Source organism: Rattus norvegicus, chromosome 18, assembly GCF_021556685.1.
Source record: "Rattus norvegicus strain SHRSP/BbbUtx chromosome 18, alternate assembly SHRSP_T2T, whole genome shotgun sequence".
Taxonomy (NCBI): domain Eukaryota; kingdom Metazoa; phylum Chordata; class Mammalia; order Rodentia; family Muridae; genus Rattus; species Rattus norvegicus.
The window spans coordinates 81,644,670-81,667,377 of record NC_141551.1 but is presented as its reverse complement, the minus strand read 5'-3'; the positions used below and the strand labels follow the sequence as shown (position 1 = coordinate 81,667,377).

Here is a 22,708-nt window from a genome sequence, read left to right as displayed (position 1 = left end):
CCAGAGATCCTGCCTATGGAGGGACAGTTTTCCCTGACCAACTCTGAGGTCCAGCGCCACTCTGTGCGCCGCCCCCGCCAGGCTGTATGATGCTGCAGTACCGAAAGTTTACATCTGCCCCAGACTCCAAGGGACTGCGGGGTCTGGCTTGAGTGGTTGGTAGGGCTTTTCCTGGTGCATGGGTCCAAGAGGAGAGATGGCAGCACCCCGGAACGGACTGGCACTCTGGAGAGGTACTCACTGTGAAACAAACTGCGTCCATAGATCATGTCTGTGCGTTACACCAGAGGCTCCGATCTCCACTAATTCCATTTAGAAACGGGGAGACTTCGATGGTAGGGAAAGGATTGAGTCCAGAGGTTTCAAATATGCAAACCACGGGTAATATACAGTGGGGGGAAGCGACAGAGGAAAGAAAGCATCAGAACTGGTCTGTCTTCCGCCCTTGGCTGGCTCTCGCCCTCGTTTGCTCTCTCACCGCCTCGAAGCCAGCATCTCCACCATGACGCTCTCATCACACCCGGACGCCGACCGCCACCATGAGCACCGCTGCCGGCAGCGCCCTCCTCCTCTGCATCACCGCCGCCGCAGCTGTCAGGAGGACGCGGCGGGCAGTCGGCGCGCGGGCGGCGGCAAGCGCCGGGCGAGCCCCGGGGCGCCCGAAGCCCGGACCTGATCTGGGGTGAGAGGCAGAAGGCGCAAGGTGGGGACCGGTCCCGATCGACGGCAACGACTGGGCAGGCGGCAGCGAAGGCAGAGGCAGGGACTTGTTCAGTCACCGGTCTCATCCACCACTAGCACCGGGTCCGAGCAGCGTCGCCCGGAGGATGTCCAGCCGCAGCCCTCCTCTCTCCAGCTTTTGGGGGTCTTCTGCTGAGGCATTGAAGGCAGGAAGCAGGGGTCCGTCATCGGCTCGTCGGGCTGCGCGCCACCTCTGATATCTTGCAGGAAAAGGAGTCTAAGGGTGGGCGTCTGGGGGCGGGGGAGGGCTCAAGGGTGGTGGAGGGGAACACGGGGGTGTTTAAAGGGGGAGGGGAGGGAAGGAAGGGAAAGATAAGGAATATGGCAGAGTTACCAAGTGAGCGTCTTAGTCATAGCTACGGGTTGCATGACCCTCCAGGAAGCTCGAAGCCTGGGTGAGACTGGGCAGCTGAGCACAGCCGGTGCCCCCAGGGCTGGTGAGCGGCGGAATGGGGCGGCGGCGACAGCAAGGACATCACAGCGGCTTGGTTCGTGGGGGATGGGGAGGGGGTGAGGACCAGGCTGGGCTCTTTCACTCACCCAGCTCCAGCAGAAGGGGCTGGAGGAGCTTCGAGAATTCCCCACTGCATCTCAGTGGAGGGTGAAAGGCGTGGAAGGGGGAGGGGCCATCATGCAAAAATGCCCCTTCGAGTTCGTGTTTTCACTTTTTAAAGGTTAGACATGACTCTGTTTCCCGTCCTTCCAACTGGAGCTTTCTAGTCCCCTCTTTTCTAAAGGGTGAATACTTTACCCTTTAGCGTGCTAGTCTATGAACGAAAGCCCGGGCGCTGAAAGAAAAAGGAAAGCGGTAAAAGTTTCACGATTAATCACTAGAGGAGATTCGCTCGAGAATCCACTACTGCAAATACGCAGTCCCCTGAAGTGTACCTTTCTCAGAAAAATACTCAAAATCGTCCAAAAGCAAACACAGATCACCCCACCCTAATACACATAAACGCGCGCGCGCCGGGTTCATGAAACTCAAAGGAGAGAGTAGTTGCCGGGAAAACAGCAGGAAGAATCCCCAGTTCGGAAAATTACGAATAGATGAATGCGAAATCGCAGTAAACACGACGAGGCAACACTGGCGGGGAGGGGTGGGGGTTGGAGCAGGCGGCATCTGGGAGTCTCCTTCCCCTGACAGTAGAGCACCTCCTCCCATCCTGGTCCAGTAGCACCAGCACGGCCCGCTGGATTCCAGGTCGCTGCTGCCCTGGCCTGTGCTGGCTACAGAGGTGCAAGCTGGACCTCCGCCGCCGCGCAGCTCCAAGGAGTGAACGACCCTCTGGCACCAGCAGTACTAAAGCACAGACTGCGCTCCGCTGGGGATCACAGTAGCGTGGTGATGAGGGTGGGATGAACCAGAAAGAGAGAAATACAGTTAATAGATGCATGAGGCTACTAAGAGTGGTCCCCTCAGAGAAGCCCCAGAATGGGGCCTGCAAAAGAAACAACAGAGAGCTGCAAAACCAAAGCTACAGCGGCGGCGAAGCAGCTACCTGCTGCTACTGCTGCTGCTGCTACTGGAGAGGCCCACGTGGGTGTGTGGGTGTCTGCCGAGTGTGTGGAAGGCAGGTGATAAGGTCCTCCGGTTCCCATATTGGAGCTGGAGAGGGTGGCATGAGGCACGCTGTGGTGTGGAATGACTGACTCTAGTCTAGAAGGGCTCAACATCAAAATTCAAGCTTCTGGTTCCTGGATATTCAGGACAGTAAGTCTTAAATGGCAGAGAAAGGGGACCTAACAGCCCATTTAGACTAGGTAAGCATATATGTCTAAGGAGGTAAGAGAGAGAATTAGGAAGCAAATAAGAAGGGAGAGGAGAGGTGCAGCATCACAGCGAGAGGAAGAGGGAGAAGTGTGTGTGTGTGTGTGGGGGGGTTGAATATAAATCACAGAAGAGAGTACCATTCCTTCATCAGCAAACCGATTTCTCTTGATGTCAGGCCTGTAAGAGGAGCTGTGAGCCTGAAAAAGAGAAGGCTGTGCCCATGGCTGCTCCTGAGCTGGTGAGTCTCCGCACACACCTACTTGTATAAGGACCCCGCAGAATGTCCTAAGGAAGTCATGTGACTCACATATGATTCTTGTGCCCACATGGGCTTGGGAATGGGAGTGGGGAGAGCAGATTAGAGACAGCAAAAGTGAGGAAGAAGCAAAGGATGCTGCAGTAGTGAACCACGTGACAAAGAATTTCTGTGAGAAAGGATTCCTGGAAACTGGGTCACCTGTGGGGTACAGGGTGGGCTTCTGGACAAACAGTGGTGGCTTGAGCTGTGCACGGGAACTCTTAAGAGGAGGTGGACATTATTAGACAGACCCAACATGACAAGCTCTTCGAAGAAATGGTGGCAGTACTTGAAATAGTTTTAGAGAATTTTCAACTACAAATTGAATACAGGAAAAAGGATTTGAGTACATATTAAACTCCTGTCAAAGTGGCCTCTTGTTTCCTATCTGTCCAGTTTTTCCAGTCAGGGAAGTGGTCACACAGCTGCTCCTAATCAGGAGGTCCTTGTGTCAGAAAGTAAGGGTACACTACAGATTAGACACCCACAGACATGTCTATCATGGGAAATTCATAGAGGAAATATACCAGGAAGAAAGGGAAGGACAGAAGTAAAGAGAGAGGGAGGAACTAACCTGTGCCTGTCAAAATCTAAATAGTGGCTTCCCTGGATTTCTGGACCTACAGGACTTGAAGGTATTACCTTGCCTTGGCTCCAGCCTAGGTACTAAAGGAGTGAGTATATACTTCTGCCCACGCCCCCCCCCCAAGACACACACACACACAGACACACACACACACAAACATACACACAGAGACACACACAAAAACACACACACAGACACACACACACAGACACACACACAGACACACACACAGACACACACACAGACACACACTCACACACACAGACACACACACACACAGACACAGACACACACACACACACACACACACACACACACACACACACACACCTAGGTCTTAGCAACACCCAGGGGCTCTCCCCTGCCCCTGAGTCAAGGCAGATACACAGGCTACTACTCTGCTCTACCGAACCTCCCAGGCTGCAAGAGCTTCCCTTTTATTAAAGATCACACTCTTTTTCCTTTTGCACTCCTACTCCCATGCTCAGCCTTCTCCCACATCCCACTTGCTTTACAAGTTGCCTCTAATTCTTTACTATTATTATATTAATTATTTTATTTACTTATATTACAGATGTTCTCCCACCTCCCAGAATTCTTCATCCCATTCTGCCTCCCCTTTGCTCTGAGAGAGTGCTCTTCCTCCCATCTCCCCCTCTCTCCTCAAATATCCCTCTTCACTGGGGCATCAAGTCTCTACAGGATGAGGTACATCCGCTCCAGCTGAGGCCAGGCAAGGCAGTCCTCTGCTACATATGTGCCAGGGACCTCAGGACAAACAGCCTGTGTATGCTCATTGGTTGGTGACTTAGTCTTTGGGAGCTCATAGGGGTCTGAGTTAGTTGACACTGTTGATCTTCCTATGGGGTTGCCATCCCACTCAGCTCCTTCAATCCTTCCAATAACTCTTCCATAGCCCCACCTCCACCCGGACTTCAGTCCAACGGTTGGCTGTAAGTATCTGCACCTGTCTCAGTCAGCTGCTGGTAAAGTCTCTCAGAGGACAGCCAGGCTAGGCTCCTGCCTGTAAGCACAACATGGCAGCAGTAATAGTGTCATAGTTTGGTACCTGCAGATGGGATAGATACCAAGTTGACCTGGTCACTGGTTAGTCATTCCTTCAGTCTCTAGACCACTTTTGTCCCTGTTCTTTAAGACAGGAAGAATTCCGGGTTACAAATTTTGAAGGTGGGTTAGTATGATAATTGGTATATGCTTGGCTTAGGAAGTAACTCTATTTGGAAGTGCCCTAGTTGGAGTAGGTATGACCTTGTTGAAGTGGGTGTGGCCTTGTTGGAGTAGGTGTGTCACTCTGGGCATGGGCTTTAAGACCCTACTCCTAGGCTGCCTGGAAGCCAGTATAATGCTAGCAGCCTTCAGATGAAGATGTAGAACTCTCAGCTTCTCCTGCACAATGCCTGCCCGGATGCTGTTATGTTCCTGCCTTCATGATAACAGACTGAACCTCTGAAACTGTAAGGCAGCCCCAATTAAATGTTGTGCTTGTAAGAGTTGCCTTGGTCATGGTGTCTGTAAAACTCTAAGACAAAAATTGGTCTAAGGGACTTGGGTATTGCTGTGGTAGGCCTGACCACACTTTTGTTTGAAAGAATGTGGTTTTGGGGAGTTTGAATTTGGAAAGCAGTGAATGCTTAAAGTGGTGCTTAATGGACTATCCGAGTAGGAATATAGAAGACTTCGTTGCTAAGAGTAATTTGAACTGTGTAGACCTAGCTCAAGAAGTTTAAGTGGAGAATTTCAATATGTGGCCTAGAGACTGTTTCTGTGATATTTTGGTGAAGCATGTGACTGCTTTTTGCCCTTGTCTGAAAGGTCTAGCTAAGGCTAAGGTAAAGTGATTTATATTAATTGCATTAACAAAGGAAATTTCAAAAAAGCTCAGCAGAGACTGTTCTCTGGGAAAATCTCATGAAGAGCATTTTGAACAAGAATAGCAAGCTTAGAAAGGAAAAATATAAAATATGTAGTTTGAGTATTAAAGGGACACCAGGAAATCAAATAGAGCTGAATACTGTGTTCAAGAATATTAAATTGAATTAAGGGAGTGGTGACCTTAGGGCAAGTCCCACCTAGCTAAGTTAGATCCAGACATGGTAGTATAAGCCTTTAGTCCCAGGAGGCAAAACTAAGCAGATCTTTGCATTCAAGGACAGCCTCAAACAGATTAGGTTCTAGATGAAGATAAGTTTAAATTTGGGCATGGTGGTACACACCTATATTGGCTGTTTCTTTATGCCATCTTGACACAAGCTGGAGTTATAGCAGAGAAAGGAGCCTCCATTTAAGAAATGCCTCCATGAGATCCAGCTGTACGACATTTTTTCAATTAATGATCATGGGTGGGAGGGCCCATTGTGGGTGGTACCATCTACAGGCTGATAGTCTTGGGTTTTACAAGAAAGCAAGCTGAGCAAGCCAGGGCAAGCAAGCCAGTAAGTAACATCCCTCCATAGCCTCTGTATCAGCTCATGCTTCCTGACCTGCTTGAGTTCCAGTTCTGACTTCCTTTTGTAATAAACAGTAATGTGTAAATGTAAGCTGAATAAACCCTTTCTCCCCAACTTGCTTCTTGGTTATGATGTTTTGTACAGGAATAGAAACCCTGACTAAGACAATAACTTTAATTCCAGCATTCAAGAGATAGAGCCATGTAGATCTCTGCATTCAAGTTCAATCTACAGAGCAAGTTCAGGACAACCACGCTTAGGCAATGAAAGAGTTGGAAAGCTGAAAACTGGTGATAATATAATAAAACAAAAGGGACCATGTTCCAGTCTCAACATGCAGCAGAACTAGGCAGCATCCTCAATGTAGCTCTGGCTTTAGAGTCAAGAATAGGAGAGACTATTGGAACAGTTGATTCTGGTTAGCTGGAGCTAAGAAATTAGCAGTGATTTAAAAAAAAAGACCAGCATCACTGAGGTGAAATATTCTGGGAAGTGTTTTCTGAAAGCATGAAGAAGCTGTGTTTCAGAGGTAGCTAAGGTTGTACCTCATGGTACAGCTGAACTTGGTAATGTGTAAGAATTACCCAGGTGGTATTGGTTTTGAAAATATGAACAGGTCATGAAGAGCAGCTGAGGCTTGGCTCTGAGGGGTCATTGGTGAAAGGTTAGTCTCAGTTACAGTTGACAGTCCAAGACTGAAGGTGTCATGCTAAGAGGTTGAGGGTTGGCCTCGTTAAGAGAGCCTATGAGAGGCTATTGGTGACGCTTAGTTGAAGTGGAAGACCCCAGTATATTGGAGATCATGAAGAACAGCTGCAGCAGTGGAGTGGAGTCAACAGAGTTCTACAGAGGGCAGAGCTGGAGATGGGACCAAGCCCTTTGGAGGAGCCAAGACGATCGTGTGTGGATCCCAGACACTGGAACAAGAAATAGTAACATTGAAGTTGCCTTATAGTTCTCAACATGTTTGATATGCTAGAACTATGGGATATCTGCTAATGGTGCTGACAGGGAGTGAGACCAGCAAGGAAAAAGTTTGTTGCAGTCAACACAGATGAAAAAGGAGTGACATTCTGAAGACTACTTTGACATCAGACATGGAGATGCAGAGTTTGAAGTTTGCCTAGCTTGTTTCCTGTCTTGCTTTGGGGATTACAGTTATGTGATTAAATGAATATCAGAAGAGAAGTTGAACTTTGAACTTTTAACATTATTGAGGCTGCTATATACTATGGGGAATTTTAAAGTTGGACTAAATGTTCAGATTCAGAGGTTTGCATTATGTTATTTTTATGTGTGGCCCTCATAGGCTCATGTATTTGAAAAGTATAAGGGGGGGGGCAAGGAGTAGAATGTGATAGTTTTTATATGCTTGGCCCAGGGAGTAACACTATTTGGAGGTATGGCCTTGTTGGTATAGGTGTGTTTGTTGGAGTAGATATGTCACTGTGGGCATGGCCTAAGACCCTATCCCTAGCTGCTTGGAAGCCAGTATTTTGCTTGACACCTTCAGATTAAGATGTAGAACTCTCAGCTCCTCCTATACCATGCCTGCTTGGATGCTGTCCTGTTTCCACCTTGATGATAATGGAGAGAACCTCTGATCCTGTAAGTCAGCCCCAATTAAATGTCGTCCTTATAAGAGTTGCCTTGGTCATGATAACTGTTCACAGCGGTAAACCTCTGACTAATACAGTTTGTGACTCCATCCCTCCACTGGGATCCCTATCTACTGGAGGTGGTCTCTCAGGTTCCCTCTCTCCACTGTTGGGTATTTCGGCTAAGGTCATTCTCATTGTGTACTGGGAGCGTTTCATGTCCCAGGTCTTCGGCACTTTCTAGAGGTTCCCTCCACACCCACACCCAGACACTGCATATCTTCATTCATCCCTTTGGTCTTCTGAACTTCTCTTCTCTTTCTCATCCATCTCTGATCCTGCCCTCTTTATCCCTTGCCCTAGTGTCTCCCACCCATATCCTTCCCTCCCTCTGCCTCCTGTGATTATTTTGTTCCCACTTCTAGGTGGGATTGAACCATCCTCATTAGGGACTTCCTTCCTTTTAAACTTTATAAGAGACAGTGAGTTGTATCATAGGTATTTTGAGGTAAAGGACTATATCCATTTATCAGTGAAAACATACCATGCATGTTCTTTTGGGTCTGGATTATCTCACTCAGGATGATATTTTCTAGTTCCATCTCTTTGTCTGCAAAATTCCTTATGTCCTTATGTAAATGAACTACATTTTTTGTATCCATTCTGTTTAGGGGCATCTGGGTTGCTTTCATTTTCTGGCTATTAGGAAGGTGGTTATGAACATAGTGGAACCCGTATGTGTCCTTGTGTGGTGGGGCAACTTTTCAGTATATATCCAGGAGTGATAAAGTTTGGTCTTCAGGTAGAACTATTTCCAGTTTTCTGAGGAAGCACCTGATTGATTTCCAGAGTGGTTATACCAGTTTGCAATCACACCAGTAATGGAGGAGTGTTCTTCCTTCTCCACATCCTCACCAGCATGTGCTGAACCTAAATCCCTCATTCTTAAGAATCTTTGATTGACCACTTGCCGAGCAATGCTAACTCTCTAGGAAGACCGCATAGGTTTGTTTTTGTTTGTTTGTCTTAATTATGGGGAAAAATTCAGCTTCTCTAAGAGAAGTCTATGAATACATACAATCAACTTATATGGTGTGGCAGTCAGTCGCATTGCATCTCCAGTCAGGAAGCAGAGATAAGATTGTCGAAACTCAGCTTGCTTTCTCCTTTCCCCTTTTACTCTGTTCAGAACCCCATCACTTAGAATAAAGCCCCTCACACTGAGAGTCAATCTTTTCCATAGGGACTCATTTTGGTGCACTGTATAAAAGGATCCAGTCCATCTTGATGAGGAAGTCATGGAGGCAACAGTGTAAGGTGACTCGTCAAATTACAAGGAAGAAGTTTGTTGGTAAGAAGTTTGTTGGTAGTCAGTTTATCCCAATTCCTTTAATTCAGTCCACAATCCAACAAAGGGCATATTACCCCCCAAAGTTCTCCTCAGTGAAGTTTCTCAAAACTTTTGATAGACCATAACAGCCAATTAAGGTTTTAACAACTTGGTTCAGCCTTATTCTAATTAGCTAAGAGTGGATATTTGGCACCCACCTAACAAAGGCAGGTTTTGTAGATTAACTTTGTGGCTTCCTCAGCTGGGGACTTGGAAACAGACTGGATGAACAACAAGTCTTGCCAGTCACTGAGTTCCATATTCAGTGAACTCCTCCATGGACTCTGAATCACTCATTCCTTCAGGTTCCTAACCTGTTTGAGTTTCTGTCCTGACTTCCTTCAATGACATAGAAAGATAGGAAATCATAATGTAAATAAAATCTTTCCTCCCCATGTAACTGCGGTCATTGTGTTTCATCACAGCAATAGCAACTCAACTTAAGGTAAATCTCATGTACTCATAGATAGATAGATAGATAGGTAGATAGATAGGTAGGTAGATAGATAGATAGATAGATAGATAGATAGATAGATAGATAGATAGATAGATAGAGATATGTAATAGATGGATAGATTTGGGGACTGGCACCATGGCCCTTCCAGTATAGATGCTTACTCAATAAGCCTAGAGACCCGAGGTTAATTCCAGCAACCTGCATAAAGGTGGATGGAGAGAAGTGACTTCATGTATTTGGCCTCCACATGTGTACAATGGCATGCATTGTGAAACACATGCACACACTCAAAAAATCTAAGCATGTGAATAACATTTCATCACTGTGATGTAAGAGTGTAATCCCCGCTACTCTGCAGACTGGGGCAAGAGAATCACAAGTCTGAGACGTATCTAGATACATACTGAGTTCGAGACCATGCTGAGCAACTTAGTGAGGCATTATGTCAAAAACAAATGTAAGAAGAATTGTGAATATAGTATACGATGCTCTGAAACCAATCTTGTGTATTGACGGCAAACAAATGGACACACACATGCATGTTGCTCTTAGAACTCATCATTTTGAAACGAAAATCTAAGTTCTAGGCATGGGCTATCAGCCCATATTATTGATCAGAAAGGCCCTAGAGGAACCCAGAAATGATACCCTCTATTGCCATTGCATTTTGTTATCTGTCATGGGTAGTTGTCAAGAATCTTTTGTGAAGATACTACTCACTTTTAGGACACAGAGAAAATAAGTTTTGAAATGACTGGGAAACTCTTCCTGCTGCTTAGTTTTCATAATTCTAGCAGGTACTATGAGGCTGGCGGGGATAAAAGATATCAGTAGTGTTGTTGAGTATTAAATCCTTCTTGTTACAACACTAACTAGACAGGTAAGATGTGGCCCCTGATACAATAGTGACCAGAGTGTATATAGAGTTTACCAATTGCTCCTTTGAATGGATATGAGTAAAGTTCTTTTTCCATTGAAAAGATTTAATACCTGATGGCCACCCCATTAAAAAAAAAAAAAAAGAACCAAAGAATACCAACATTCTCAACTAGCTCAAACCCCTGAGGGCTCCCAGAGGCTAAGTCACCAGCCAAGGAACATCCATGGGCTGGCCTGTGGCTTCTTGCACATATGTAGCAGAGGACAGCCTTATCTGGCCTCAGTGACAGAGGATACACCTAATCCTGTAGAACCTTGATGCCCTAGGCAAGTGAGATGCTGGACGCATACTGGGGGAGTGGAGGAGAAACCTCTCAAAGGCAAATGGGGGATGGGGCAAAGAACTTTGGGAGGGGAGACTGGGAAGGGTGACAATATTTGGAATATAAATAAATAAAATAATAAAAAACATTTAATAACTACTACTCTGAAGATGGTCAAAACAACTATGGCTGTAGAAGTAATAGGCCCTAGGGAGAACATATTGATGTTACTTTATTAAATGGCCATGTTGGCAAACTGCCTTCAACATGGTGATTTTTTTATGTCTATAGATTTGTATTCCTTCTCCCACTTTCGGTCAGAGCTGCATCTTATCACAGTGGGCAGTGGTTAGTACAGAGGCACATTACTGTTCACAGAATGAGCAATGGTGAACGTTCACTGTATGTGAGTCATCAGTATCAACTTTCTTTCCCCAGGGCTCAAGAGATCAAAAATATCAAAAACATGGACTTAAAGAATGCAAAAGCTGGAGGATGTGGCGAAGTGTTGTGTAATACTATCATCTGAACAGGGTTTGGACATCACAAAGATGACTTCAGAGTAGCAGTAGTTATCAACACAAGACAAAATCTGAACTGTTAAAAATCCAGCATGAGGGAGCAGGGGATCCTGAAGCCTTACCCCCACTTATGAAACCATTAGCAGTTGATGGCTACTGGGCTCAGAAAAGTCACTTCATTTGTTTGTTTGTTTGTTTGAGAGTGTGGCCACTAGTGCTAGGTTCACCATACTCCCAGAGGATGGCCCCACATAAAGGGCACACGAGCAGCACTCACTGAGTGCAGTGGGCTAATTTTGTCAAGGCTAAATACATAATTATTAAAGGAGTACATGAACTTAGAAGGGAGATGAGATGGGGTTTTTGGGGAAAGTTAAAGTTGAGCAGTGAGGGGTAAATATGAACAAAGTACATCACCTGATGTTAAAAAGTTTGGAAGAAGAAATAAAATATTACAATGAATAAGAAACCTGGACTAGATATAGTCAGACATTCTGGGAATCAATATAAATGAAAGGAATATCTATGAAGCTATATCCAAGATGGGGAACATATGGCGTCTCTGTTAGGGCCTTTCTTTGTGCCATCACTTTCAGATACTCTCCACTGCAACCTCAGGAGGACAATGCAAATCTCCAACAGTTGCTTAAAAATAGGTTTGAAAATTATATGGAAACCGAAAATGCATGGTATCTATGCTAAACTGATGATAAATTTACGTTTTCTGTCAAAATGTAATTAACGACTCAAAACTTACATAAAGCTGATAACTCAGATATATGACTATTATTTGATGGCTAAACATATATTTAATCCTAATTGAATGAATTAAATTAATTGTAAATTAATTATACACAGTCAACTGACCGTGACTCCATAGAACATAGTGACTGTTCCCTGCTATGCGCATAAGTAAAATGTTAAAAGCCAAACGTTGCTTGTAGAAAATAAATTCATATTGTACGGTGTAGTGACCTCAAGAAGTATATTTTGATTTGAAAAAAAATGTTTGGGCTCATGAAATAAATGGTGGAAGAAACATTGATTTTTCTTAAATAATGAAATCATTTTATGACTATTAATGAAGTCATTTTATGACTATTCGTTTCCTTTTCTACTGTACAGAATTTAAGAATAAGTGTCCTAAGACAAATTCAGTAGCACTAATAAGATGAAAAGCAGAAATATCAAACTGCCCTATTCCTAGTTTTAAGCTAACCACATTTACAAAATGGTACAACTGCTTATAGTAGCCATCCTGTAGATCATTAATTACATATGCTTACAGTGATGGCAGTCTTAAAAGAATCACCCAGGGCACTATGCTGACGTTTCAACCACATTGTCATTTAAAACAATTGTTCTCTAATTGATGTACAGTTGTGTCAGAGGAATTGATTGTTCATGTCTAGCTGTCAGGAATGCTCTTACATCTGAAGTAATATCTAAGAGAACAGAGTTAAATAATGTTAATTTATAACTGGAAAGCACAGCAACCTCTGATCCAAAGGTTATATAAGCTTCTGCCTTTGAGTCATGCCTTTTATTAGTCTAATTCTGGATAACTTCTGCTTCCTTCCAAAGTCCTTATGTAGGGGATGGAGGCGGGGGAGAACGAATTCTGTAAGAACACTGAAAACACAGGCATGAGGAGCTGTGCTCAAAATACATGCAAACCCCCAAGTGTAGCCCTATGTCTTACACGTACAACACTGGTAAAGAAAGAGACATTTAGACATCTAAGTTTGGGGAGACCACAAACTTAGCTCCAGGTTGTGAAAGAATAAGAATAAGGCTATGAGTGATAGATCAATATGTCTTTTGTCCTCCTCTAGTCTACGTACACACATGTGCAAATGTCATAAACACAGTAAAAATGTCCAGATTATTTTACAATTGGCTCTTTCCTAAGTGCCAACAGTCCACTTGACTTGAACAAATGATTGGCAAGGTATCCTCATTCTCACTCAATCATCCAGTAAGTGTCTGTAGTAGTCATCTGAACTAACTACTGTTTACATTTGTAACAAAAATTTGATTTTATTATTTTAGTTAAATTTCTGGTGCTATAAATCCAAGCCAGCATATGATACATGCTGGGAAAGTGCTGAAAAGTCAACATTGTGACTTTCAAAATAGGGTCTTTTAGGGAGTGAATCTTTGAGCTTGTGATACATTTTTTTTTGTTATTGAATAGTTTATGATTTTACATTTTGTCCTTCTGGTCTAAACCAGTGCAGTTTTCCTCTTACTTCATTCCCTCACCTCCCATGCACCCTCCCCCTGTTGCTATGAGGATGCTCTTCCTCCCACCCACCCACTCCCACCTAACACCCTGGCATTCCCCTACACTAGGACCTTAATAGGACCAAGGGATTTTATACCTATTGATGCCAGACTATGCCGACTGCTACATGCTGGAGATCCCCCTACCACCATGTGTACTTTTTGGTTGATGGTTTAGTCCCTGGGAGTTCTGGAGGGAGTGTGTTTGGTTGATATTGCTTTTCTTCCTGTGGGGTTGCAAACCCTTTCAGCTCCTTCAGTCCATTGTCAAACTCCTCCATTAGGGTCCCTGTGCTCAGTCTGATGGTTAGTTGCAAGCATCCTCATCTGTATCAGTAAGACTTTGGCAGAGCCTCTCAGGAGACATTCATATCAGGCTCCTGTCAGTAAGTACTTCTTGGCATCAGCAATAGTGACTGGGTTTGGTGACTGCATATGGGATGGATCCCCAGTTAGGGCAGCTTCTGGATGGCCTTTCTTTCAGTCTCGGATCTTTGTATTTCCTCTGGTGAGTATTTTGTCCCCCCTTCTAAGAGGGACTGAAACATCCACATTTTAGCCTTCCATTTTCTTGAGCTATATATGGTTTGGGAATTGTATCTTGGATGTTCCAAGTTTTGGGGCTAATATCCACTCATCAGTGAGTGCAAACCATTTGTGTTCTTTTGTGATTGGGTTACCTCACTCAGGATGGTATTTTCTAGGTCCATCCATTTGTCTAAGAATTTCATGAATTCATTGTTTTTAATAGATAAGTAGTGCTCCATTGTGTAGATGTACCACATTTTCTCTATCCATTCCTTTGCTAAAGTACATCTGGGTTCTTTCCAGCTTCTGGCTATTAAAAATAAAACTGCTGTGAACATAGTCCAGCATGTGTCCTTGTTATATGTTGGAGCGTCTTTTGAGTATATGCCTAGGAAGAGTGTAGTTGGGTCCTCAGGTAGCACTATGTCCAGTTTCCTGAGGAAGTGCCAGACTGATTTCCAGAGTGGTTGTACCAGCTTGCAATCCCACCAACAATGGAAGAGTGTTCCTCTTTGTCTATGTACTCACCAGCATCTGCTGTCACTTGAGTTTTTGATCTTAGTCATTCTGACTGTTGTGAGGTAGAATCTCAGGGTTGTTTTGATTTGCTTTTCCTTGATGAATAAGGATGTTGAACATGTCTTTAGGTGCTCCAAGGCCATTCAAAATGATCATTCCCCATGACCAAGTAGGCTTCATTCCAGGTATACAGAGATGGTTCAATATATGGCAATCCATTGACTTATTCACTAAACAAACTCAAAGAAAAAAACCACATGATCATCTGATTAATTGCTGAGAAAACATGTGAAAAAATTCAAAACCCCTTCATGATAAAAGTCGTGGAAAGGTCAGTATTTCAAGACCCATACCTAAACATAGTAAAAGCAGTATAGAACAAAATAGTAGCCAACATCAAACTAAATGGAGAGAAACTTGAAGCAATCAGGGACAAGATAAGGCTGCCCACTCTGTCCCTAAGTGTTCAATATAGTACTCGAAGTCCTAGCCAGAGCAATTAGACAACAAAAAGAGGTCAAAGGGATACAAATTGGAAAGGAAGAAGTCAAAGTATCACTATTTGCACATAGTATACTTAACTGACCCCAAAAATTCCACCAGAGAACTACTAAACCTGATAATTTCAGCAAGGTAACTGGATATAAAATTAATTAAAACAAATCAGTAGCCTTCCTCTATTCAAAGGATAAACAGGCTGAGAAAGAAATTAGGGAAATGAATCTCTTCACAATAGCCACAAATAATATAAAAAACTTGGTGAGATTCTAACCAACCAAGTGAAAGTTCTGTATGACAAGAACTTGAAGTCCCTGAAGAAAGAAAACAAAAAAGATCTCAAAAGATGGAAAGATCCCCCATGCTTATGGATTGGAAGGATTAATATAATAAAAATGGCCATCTTGCCTACAGAGTCAATGAAATCCCCATCAAAGTTCCAACTCAGTTCTTCATAGAGTTAGAAAGAGCAATTTGCAAATTAATTTGGAATAAAGAAAAAAGCAGGATAGCAAAAACTAGTCTCAACAATAAAGAACTTCTGGAAAAATCACCCTCCCTGATGTCAACCAATACATTGTTTTACAATTACAAGCAAATGTAGTACAGATCAACTTTAATAAAAACTGCATGGCATTGGTACAGAGACAGGCAGGTCAATCAATGGAATAGAATTGAAGACCCAGAAATGAACACATACACACCTATGATCACTTGATCTTTGACAAAGGAGCTAAAACCATCTAGTGGAAAAGAGTTAGCATTTTTCACAAATGGTGCTGGTTCAACTGGAGGTCATTTTTTTAATCAAACTGCCCATATTTAATAGGAATACAATTAATAGTCCTTTAAAGGGGAAATTAAAAATATCTTTTTGAGAAACAGCTATTTCAACTAAGCAACTGTACAGAAGATAATACTCATGTAAGTCAGGGCCACATGATACTTCCACAGTCCCCAAGGCTGACACATCAATGCCCTGATTTATTAAGTAGTCATTACCAGTACATATTGTATAGCTGTTAACACAGGTGTTGTTGATAGGTACATTGAATACTGGACAAAAGTCTTGATCCCAAGAATTTATTATGCTCTAAATTCTAAAGTAGTAAAGCCAGATCAAGGAATGCTTAAGTACTGAAGGCAAGGAAGCCAAGGTCCAATGGTTCTGAGATTCACCAAGAGGACAGAAAAGAGCATCATAAATACAAAAGAGATTGTCATGAGAAGTGTTGCTACAGAAACCAAGCGTTGGCCTGTAGCTACAGCCAGTGCCATGGAACTTTCTGTATAAGCTGCCATTATAAGGGTAAATATCATGATGAAAAAGCCTCCACCATCCTCTTCAGTCGTAACATGAAGTATAATGTACAAGTGTATATAACACTTGGCAAGAAGGCCATAGTAGTAAATCAAACAAAAGCTTTCCAAAGAAGTAAGAAAAGACTCTGTAATATTCACTGGTGTACTCATGTATAAAGAGTTAGTTTCTTCTCCACTATGAAGAGCTCCATAGCTAACAAACTGGTGAAACCCTGATTGGTGGTCAGGAAAAGGTAAACCCCAGCTCTGCTTTGCATTCCAGTGAGATCATTTTTCAGACCAAAGTAAATGGCACCAATAATCAGCTCCAATATGACTGTACCGATTGACTGAGCTATAGAAGCTTTTGGATTCCCGAGCAAGTTTTTAAATGAACGCCTGGCAATCCATCTGAGCTGATGACAGAGTGAGGTAACATATAAGGCTCTTTGAAGGGTTCTTCTTCTGAGCTACTGGAAGTTGATCTAACTCAGCTTTTGTTTCTCCATAGATGGCAGAGTTGATGTAAAACTCAACTAAGTTTTCTATTACTGGCTTCTCTCTCTTGGAAGGCTCTTCAGTCTTGTTTGCTTCATGGTCTTGTTCCTCTCTATTTAACATCACAGCTGAAGGAATCTCTGATGATATCAAGGAAGAAGTCTGCAGGGTTGTTGTAGGGCTCACTGTGGTAACCTGATGATGCAAAGTACTCTTCTTGTACAAAACTCAAGTCCAAGTGGATAAATGACCTCCCCATAAAACCAGATATGCTCAAACTAATAGAGGAAAAAGTGGGAAGAGCCTCAAATACAAGGGCACTGGTGAAAATGTCCTGACCAGAACACCAGTGGCTTATGCTCTAAGATCAAGAATTGACAAACGGGGTTGGGGATTTAGCTCAGTGGTAGAGCGCTTGCCTAGCAAAGTGCAAGGCCCTGGGTTCGGTCCTCAGCTCCAGAGAGAGAGAGAGAGAGAGAGAGAGAGAGAGAGAGAGAGAGAGAGAGAGAGAGAGAGAGAGAGACAGAGAGAGAGAGAGAGAGAGAGAAAGAGAGAGAGAAAGAGAGAGAGAGAGAATCGACAAATGAGGGACCTCATAGAATTGCAAATCTTCTGTGAGGCAGAGAACATTGTCATTAGGACAAAAGAGCAACCAACAGATTGGGAAAAGATCTTCACCAATCCTACAGCAGATAAAGGGCTAATATCCTAATATCCAATATATACAAAGAACTAAAGAAGTCAGACTCCAGAGAACAAAATAACCCATTAAAAAATAAGGTACAAATAACTATACAGAGACTGCTACAAACTTGTAGTTTTTGGGTCAAATAGCATAAATAGATAGGGAATAATTAAAATGTGAGACTCCTCTGCTTTGTAATTTCAAAAGGGGTGGGGGTGGGGAAGAGTGATAGTTAAAATGTTTACAAAAATTTAAGTTCCCTGGGAACTTCCTCCAGTATGTTCCAGTGTGGAGGAAAAAATAAATAAATTAAAAAAATGGGGTACAGAGCTAAACAAAGAATTTTCAACTGAGGGATATCAAATAAACTTGTGATACTATTGTTTTGATCTCTAGGGAACTGGAGTCATAATCCTGCTCCATACACCCATACTCTATCAACATTTTCATGACATACATTCTTGTCATTTAGGGCACTTGGTACAGCTACAATGTATTGGAGATTATTCACCAGGCAGCCATGTGCGTTTTAATTGCAAGCCTACATAATTGAAATGTAGAAGAAAAGCAAGACAGAAACGTTGCAACAGGTTCTATGTCACTTTATTTTAGGATATCTGATGGAGTCCCAGATCTTCCAATGGCTGAGGACAAAGTGAGGTCTTTGATGCACTTTCCACATGATTGATACTTGCTGGAGTATCACTTTACACGTGCTTGATTAATCAGTGTGTATGAGAGTTAATATACAAACAATAGAATTCATCATGAAAGGAAACACAGAGAGCAGAAATTGCTTACTAAAATGGTGCTCTCCTTGTCTTATTGACCATTCTTCTTCCACTAAGCACCCCCCAAAACACACACATAAATACACACACATAGTCATATACATTTACCACTCAGAAATAACTTAAACCATTAGATATCTCAGCCCTTTAATACAATTTTATATTCTGTAACTATGATATTGGAAATTAAGAAGACTGGAATCTTAATTTTTTTCTTATTTTTCTACATTTTTCTTAAATTTCAGTTCTGCTGAAGAGTTAACTGATGAAGACTTAATAAGAATTGCATAAAATGTCTTAACCCCTAGATTCTCCTCTGTAAGTCAGCAATAACAAAACACTGGTAACAATTGTATAGAAATAGTATTACACTATTTTCATTGACACAATGGTAAGATTTTCAATATGTGGTGTGTGAGAGCAAATGTAAGAAGATCCAGGTAGCTATGTACCCACACTTAGTAATCGCTGTCTGTCTTAGGTGGGGTTCTACTGCTGTGAAGAGACACCCTGACTACAGCAACTTTAATAAATGAAAACATTTCACTGGGGTTGGCTTAGCGCTCATAGGTTTAGTCCATTATTGCAATGACAGGAAACATGGTGGCATGCATGCAGACTGTTCTGGGAAATAGCTGAGACGTCTACATATGGATCAGCAGACATATGAAGTATGAAAGTGAAAGTCACAGTAGATCTGGCTTGAGATTTGAGACTTCAAAGCCCACCCCTAGTGACACACTTTCTCTAACAAGGCCACATCTCTAATAAGGCCACACCTCCTAATAGTGCCATTTCCAATGAGCCTTTGGAGGCCATTTTCTTTCAAACCACTACACAGTTTCAGTCTTTATATTTACCTATGTATCTGTATCTATATAGATCTATATCATATCTATATTTATATCATACAGCCATGGAGTTAGTTGGTTTAAAGGATAATAGATACAGATCTAATTTCAAACTGCATCTGAACATCTTATTTTCTAAGTATCATGTGTTAAAGATGTTCTTTTTTTTCCAGTGTAGGTTTTTGTCATCTTTGTCAAATATTAGATGACTATAGTTAGGTGTACTCGTGGATGGGTCTTAGAATTTGTCTCAATGGGGTTATATATCTGTTTCAGTGTCAGTACCACAGTCTTATTATTATGACTCTGTGATATATCTTGACATCTTTAATGGTAATCCTTCCAACATTACATTTTCTGCTTAGGGTTGTTTTAGCTACACAGAGTCTTTTCAGTTTGTTTCTTTGACTATTATTTTATATTAACTTCAGATTTTTTTTCTAGTTCTCTGAAGAATGAGATAACTCAGTATTCTCTCACACAGGAAATTTTAATAATTTCTAGAGGGTTTCTGGTAGAAATTTTGGCATCTCTAAAGAATACTATCACATCCTCTGTAGTTTGACTCCTTATTTCCCATTCTGAGTCCTCTTGCATTATTTTCTGACTGATGCTTCAAGTACAATATTAAAAAGAAAGAAGTGAGGATAGTGACAAATCCTCTTTCATTCTTGATTTCAGTGGGATTTCTTTAAGTTTTTCTTTATCCTTTTAGGAAAACGTTGGCCCTGGATTTTATTTATTTCTTGTTTTTTGTTTTGTTTTTTCACTAAAGAGACTTTATCAGGTTGCCATATGTTACCTCTCATAATAAATTCTCTAAAACATTGAATGTGATATTGATTTTGTCAAATGCTTTTTAGACATTCATGGAGATAGTCATGTGTATTGTATTTCATTATATTTATGTTATTTATTTTAATATACATATACATGTACACACACACACATATATGAGTGTACATATGTGTATGAGTGCATGTGTAGGATCAGATTTTTCAAATTCTACTTTAGTAGCGTGCTCAAAGCTCTGAAACAACCATCTACCCAGGGCCAAAAGGCAGGGAGGAAAAGATGGTAAGTATGACAAGGTGATGTGAACCTGTTTAGTAGTAGTTCTTTTGTAGGTGGTGGTTTTTTGTATGTTTGTTTGTTTGTTTGTTTTGTTTTTCATTGGAATTTTATAACACATTCATTTTAAAAATCATAAAATACTAAAATATACAAAAAGGAAAAAAATAAAAGTTACCCACATAATACCATCTCAAAGTGTCTACTCTTTTTAAAAATAGGTCGATAGCATTCAAACTTTAATTATAAAAATTAAAGAAAAGAGAAATATATTCTGTGAATAAATAGAAGAAGCAGAATTCATCAAATATTACTACCATTAATTTTTCTGATAATATAAGCATTACTGTCTTTTATTGTTTATTCAATGTGTATGTTTTGTATTTTTATTTTTATTGTTTTTTATTTATATTTCAAGTGTTATTTCATTTCTCGGTTTCCCGTCCCTGAACCCCCTATCTCATCCCCCTCCCCCTTCTTCTATTAGGGTGTTCCCCCACCCAATCACCTACCTTTCCCCACCTTCCCACCTCCCTGTCCTGATATTCCACTACACTGGGGGGTCCAGCCTTGGCAGGACCAAGGGGTTCTCCTCCCATTGGTGCACAAGGCTATCCTCTGCTACATATGCAGCTGGAGCCAAGGGTCTGTCCATGTGTACTCTTTGGATGGTTGTTTAGTCCCTGGGAGCTCTGATTGATTGGTACTTTTGTTCTTATGTGGTTGCAAATCCATTTTACAATGGTAATACTGGTCTCAGTTCCCTAGTTGGCTTCTAACATTTGCCTCTGTATTTGTCAGGTTCTGGCAGAGGCTCTCAGGAGACAGCTATATTAGATTCCTGTCAGCATGCACTTCTTGGTATCACCGATAATGTCTAGGTTTGTATATGGGCTGGATCCCCAGGTAGGGCAGGCTCTGAATGGCCATTCCTTTGGTCTTTACTCCAAACATTGTCTTCATATCTCCTCCTATGAATATTTTTGTTCCTCCTTCTAAGAAGGACCGAAGCATCCCCACTTTGGTCATCCAACTTCTTGAGCTTCATGTAGTCAATGGATTGTATCTTCGGTAATCTGAGCTTTGGGGCTAATGTCCACTTACCAGGAAGTGCATACCATGTGTGTTTTTTTGTGATTGGGTTACCTCATGCAGAATGATATTTTCTAGTTCCATCCATTTGCCTATGAATTTAATGAAATCATTATTTTTAATAGCTGAGTAGTATTCCATTGTGTAAATGTATCACATTTTTCTATATCCATTCCTCTGTTGTAGGACATCTGGGTTCTTTCCAGTTTCTGGCTATTATAAATAAGGCTGCTATAAACATAGAGGAGCATGTGTCCTTGTTATATGTTGGAGCATATTTTGGGTATATGCCTTGGAATTATATAGCTGAGTCCTCAGGTATACTATGTTCAACTTTCCAAGGAACCTCCAGACTGATTTCTAGAGCAGTCTGCAATCCCACCAACAATGGAGGAGTGTTCCTCTTTCTTCACATCCTCAACAGCATCTGTTGTCTCCTGAGTTTTAACTGTTGTGAGATGGAATCTCAGAGTTGTTTTGATTTGCATTTTCCTGATGACTAAGGATGTTGAACATTTGTTTAGGTACTTTTCAGCCACTATTCCTCAGCTGAGAATTCTTTGTTTAGCTCTGTACCCCATTTTTTAAAAGGGTGATTGGTTTTTTTGGAGTCTAACTTCTTGAGTTCTTTGGATATTTTGGATATAAGCCCTTTATCAGAAGTAGGATCGTTAAAGATCTTTTCCAAATCTGTTGGTTGCTGTTTTGTCCTAATGACAGTGTCCTTTGCCTTACAGAAGCTTTGCAATTTTATGAAGTCCCATTAGTCAATTCCTGATCTTGGAGCATAGCCATTGGTGTTCTTTTCAGGAAACTTCCCCAAGTGCCCATGTGGCTGAGGCTCTTCCCCACCTTGTTTTCAATTAGTTTGAGTTTATCTGGTTTTATGGGGAGGTCCTTGATCTACTTGGACTTAAGCTTTGTACATGGTGATAAGAATGGATCAATTTGCATTCTTCTACATGCTGACCTTCAGTTGAACCAGCACCAATTTTTGAAAATGCTATCTATTTCCACTGAATGGTTTTAGCTCCCCTGTCAAAGTCAGGTGACCATAGGTGTGTGGGTTCATTTCTAGGTCTTCAGTTCTATTCCATTGATCTACCTTCCTGTCTCTGTCTCTGTCTCTGTAACAATACCATACAGTTTTTATCACTATTGCTCTGTAATACAGCTTGATGTGAGGAATGTCATTTCCCCCACATGTTCTTTTATTGTTGAGGATAGTTATCACTCTCCTGAGTTCTTTATTATTCCAAATGAATTTGCAAACTGTTCTTTTTAACATGAAAAATTGAGTTGGAATTTTGATGGGGATTGCATTGAATCTGTAGATCGTTTGGCAAGGTACCCATTTTTTAATCCTGCCAATATATGAGTATGGAAAATCCTTCCATCTTCTGAGATCTTCAATTTCTTTCTTCAGAGACTTGAAGTTCTTGTCCTACAGATCTTTCACTTGCTTGGTTAGCATCCCACTGAGGTATTTTATGTTATTTGTGACTATTGTAAAGGGTGTCATTTCCCTAATTTCTTTCTCAGCCTGTTTATCCTT

General features: G+C 41.8%; 1 protein-coding gene and 1 pseudogene across 4 annotated transcripts in view; both read right to left on the bottom strand.

The window, feature by feature from the left end:
• Neto1 (neuropilin and tolloid like 1) overlaps positions 1-1,750 on the bottom strand; it is a 120,394-nt gene extending 118,644 nt beyond the window's left edge. The window contains exons 1-2 of one of the 4 annotated variants that reach the window (XM_087592698.1): positions 1,076-1,326; positions 242-941 (exon numbers count right to left, since the gene is read on the bottom strand). In XM_087592698.1, the coding sequence (XP_087448824.1) occupies positions 242-269 (28 nt within the window). In that variant the 5' untranslated portion in view covers positions 270-941; positions 1,076-1,326. 4 annotated transcript variants of the gene reach the window in all.
• On the bottom strand, positions 1,496-16,922 carry Abcg2-ps1 (ATP binding cassette subfamily G member 2, pseudogene 1; annotated as a pseudogene).
• Positions 16,923-22,708: the final 5,786 nt, after the last annotated feature.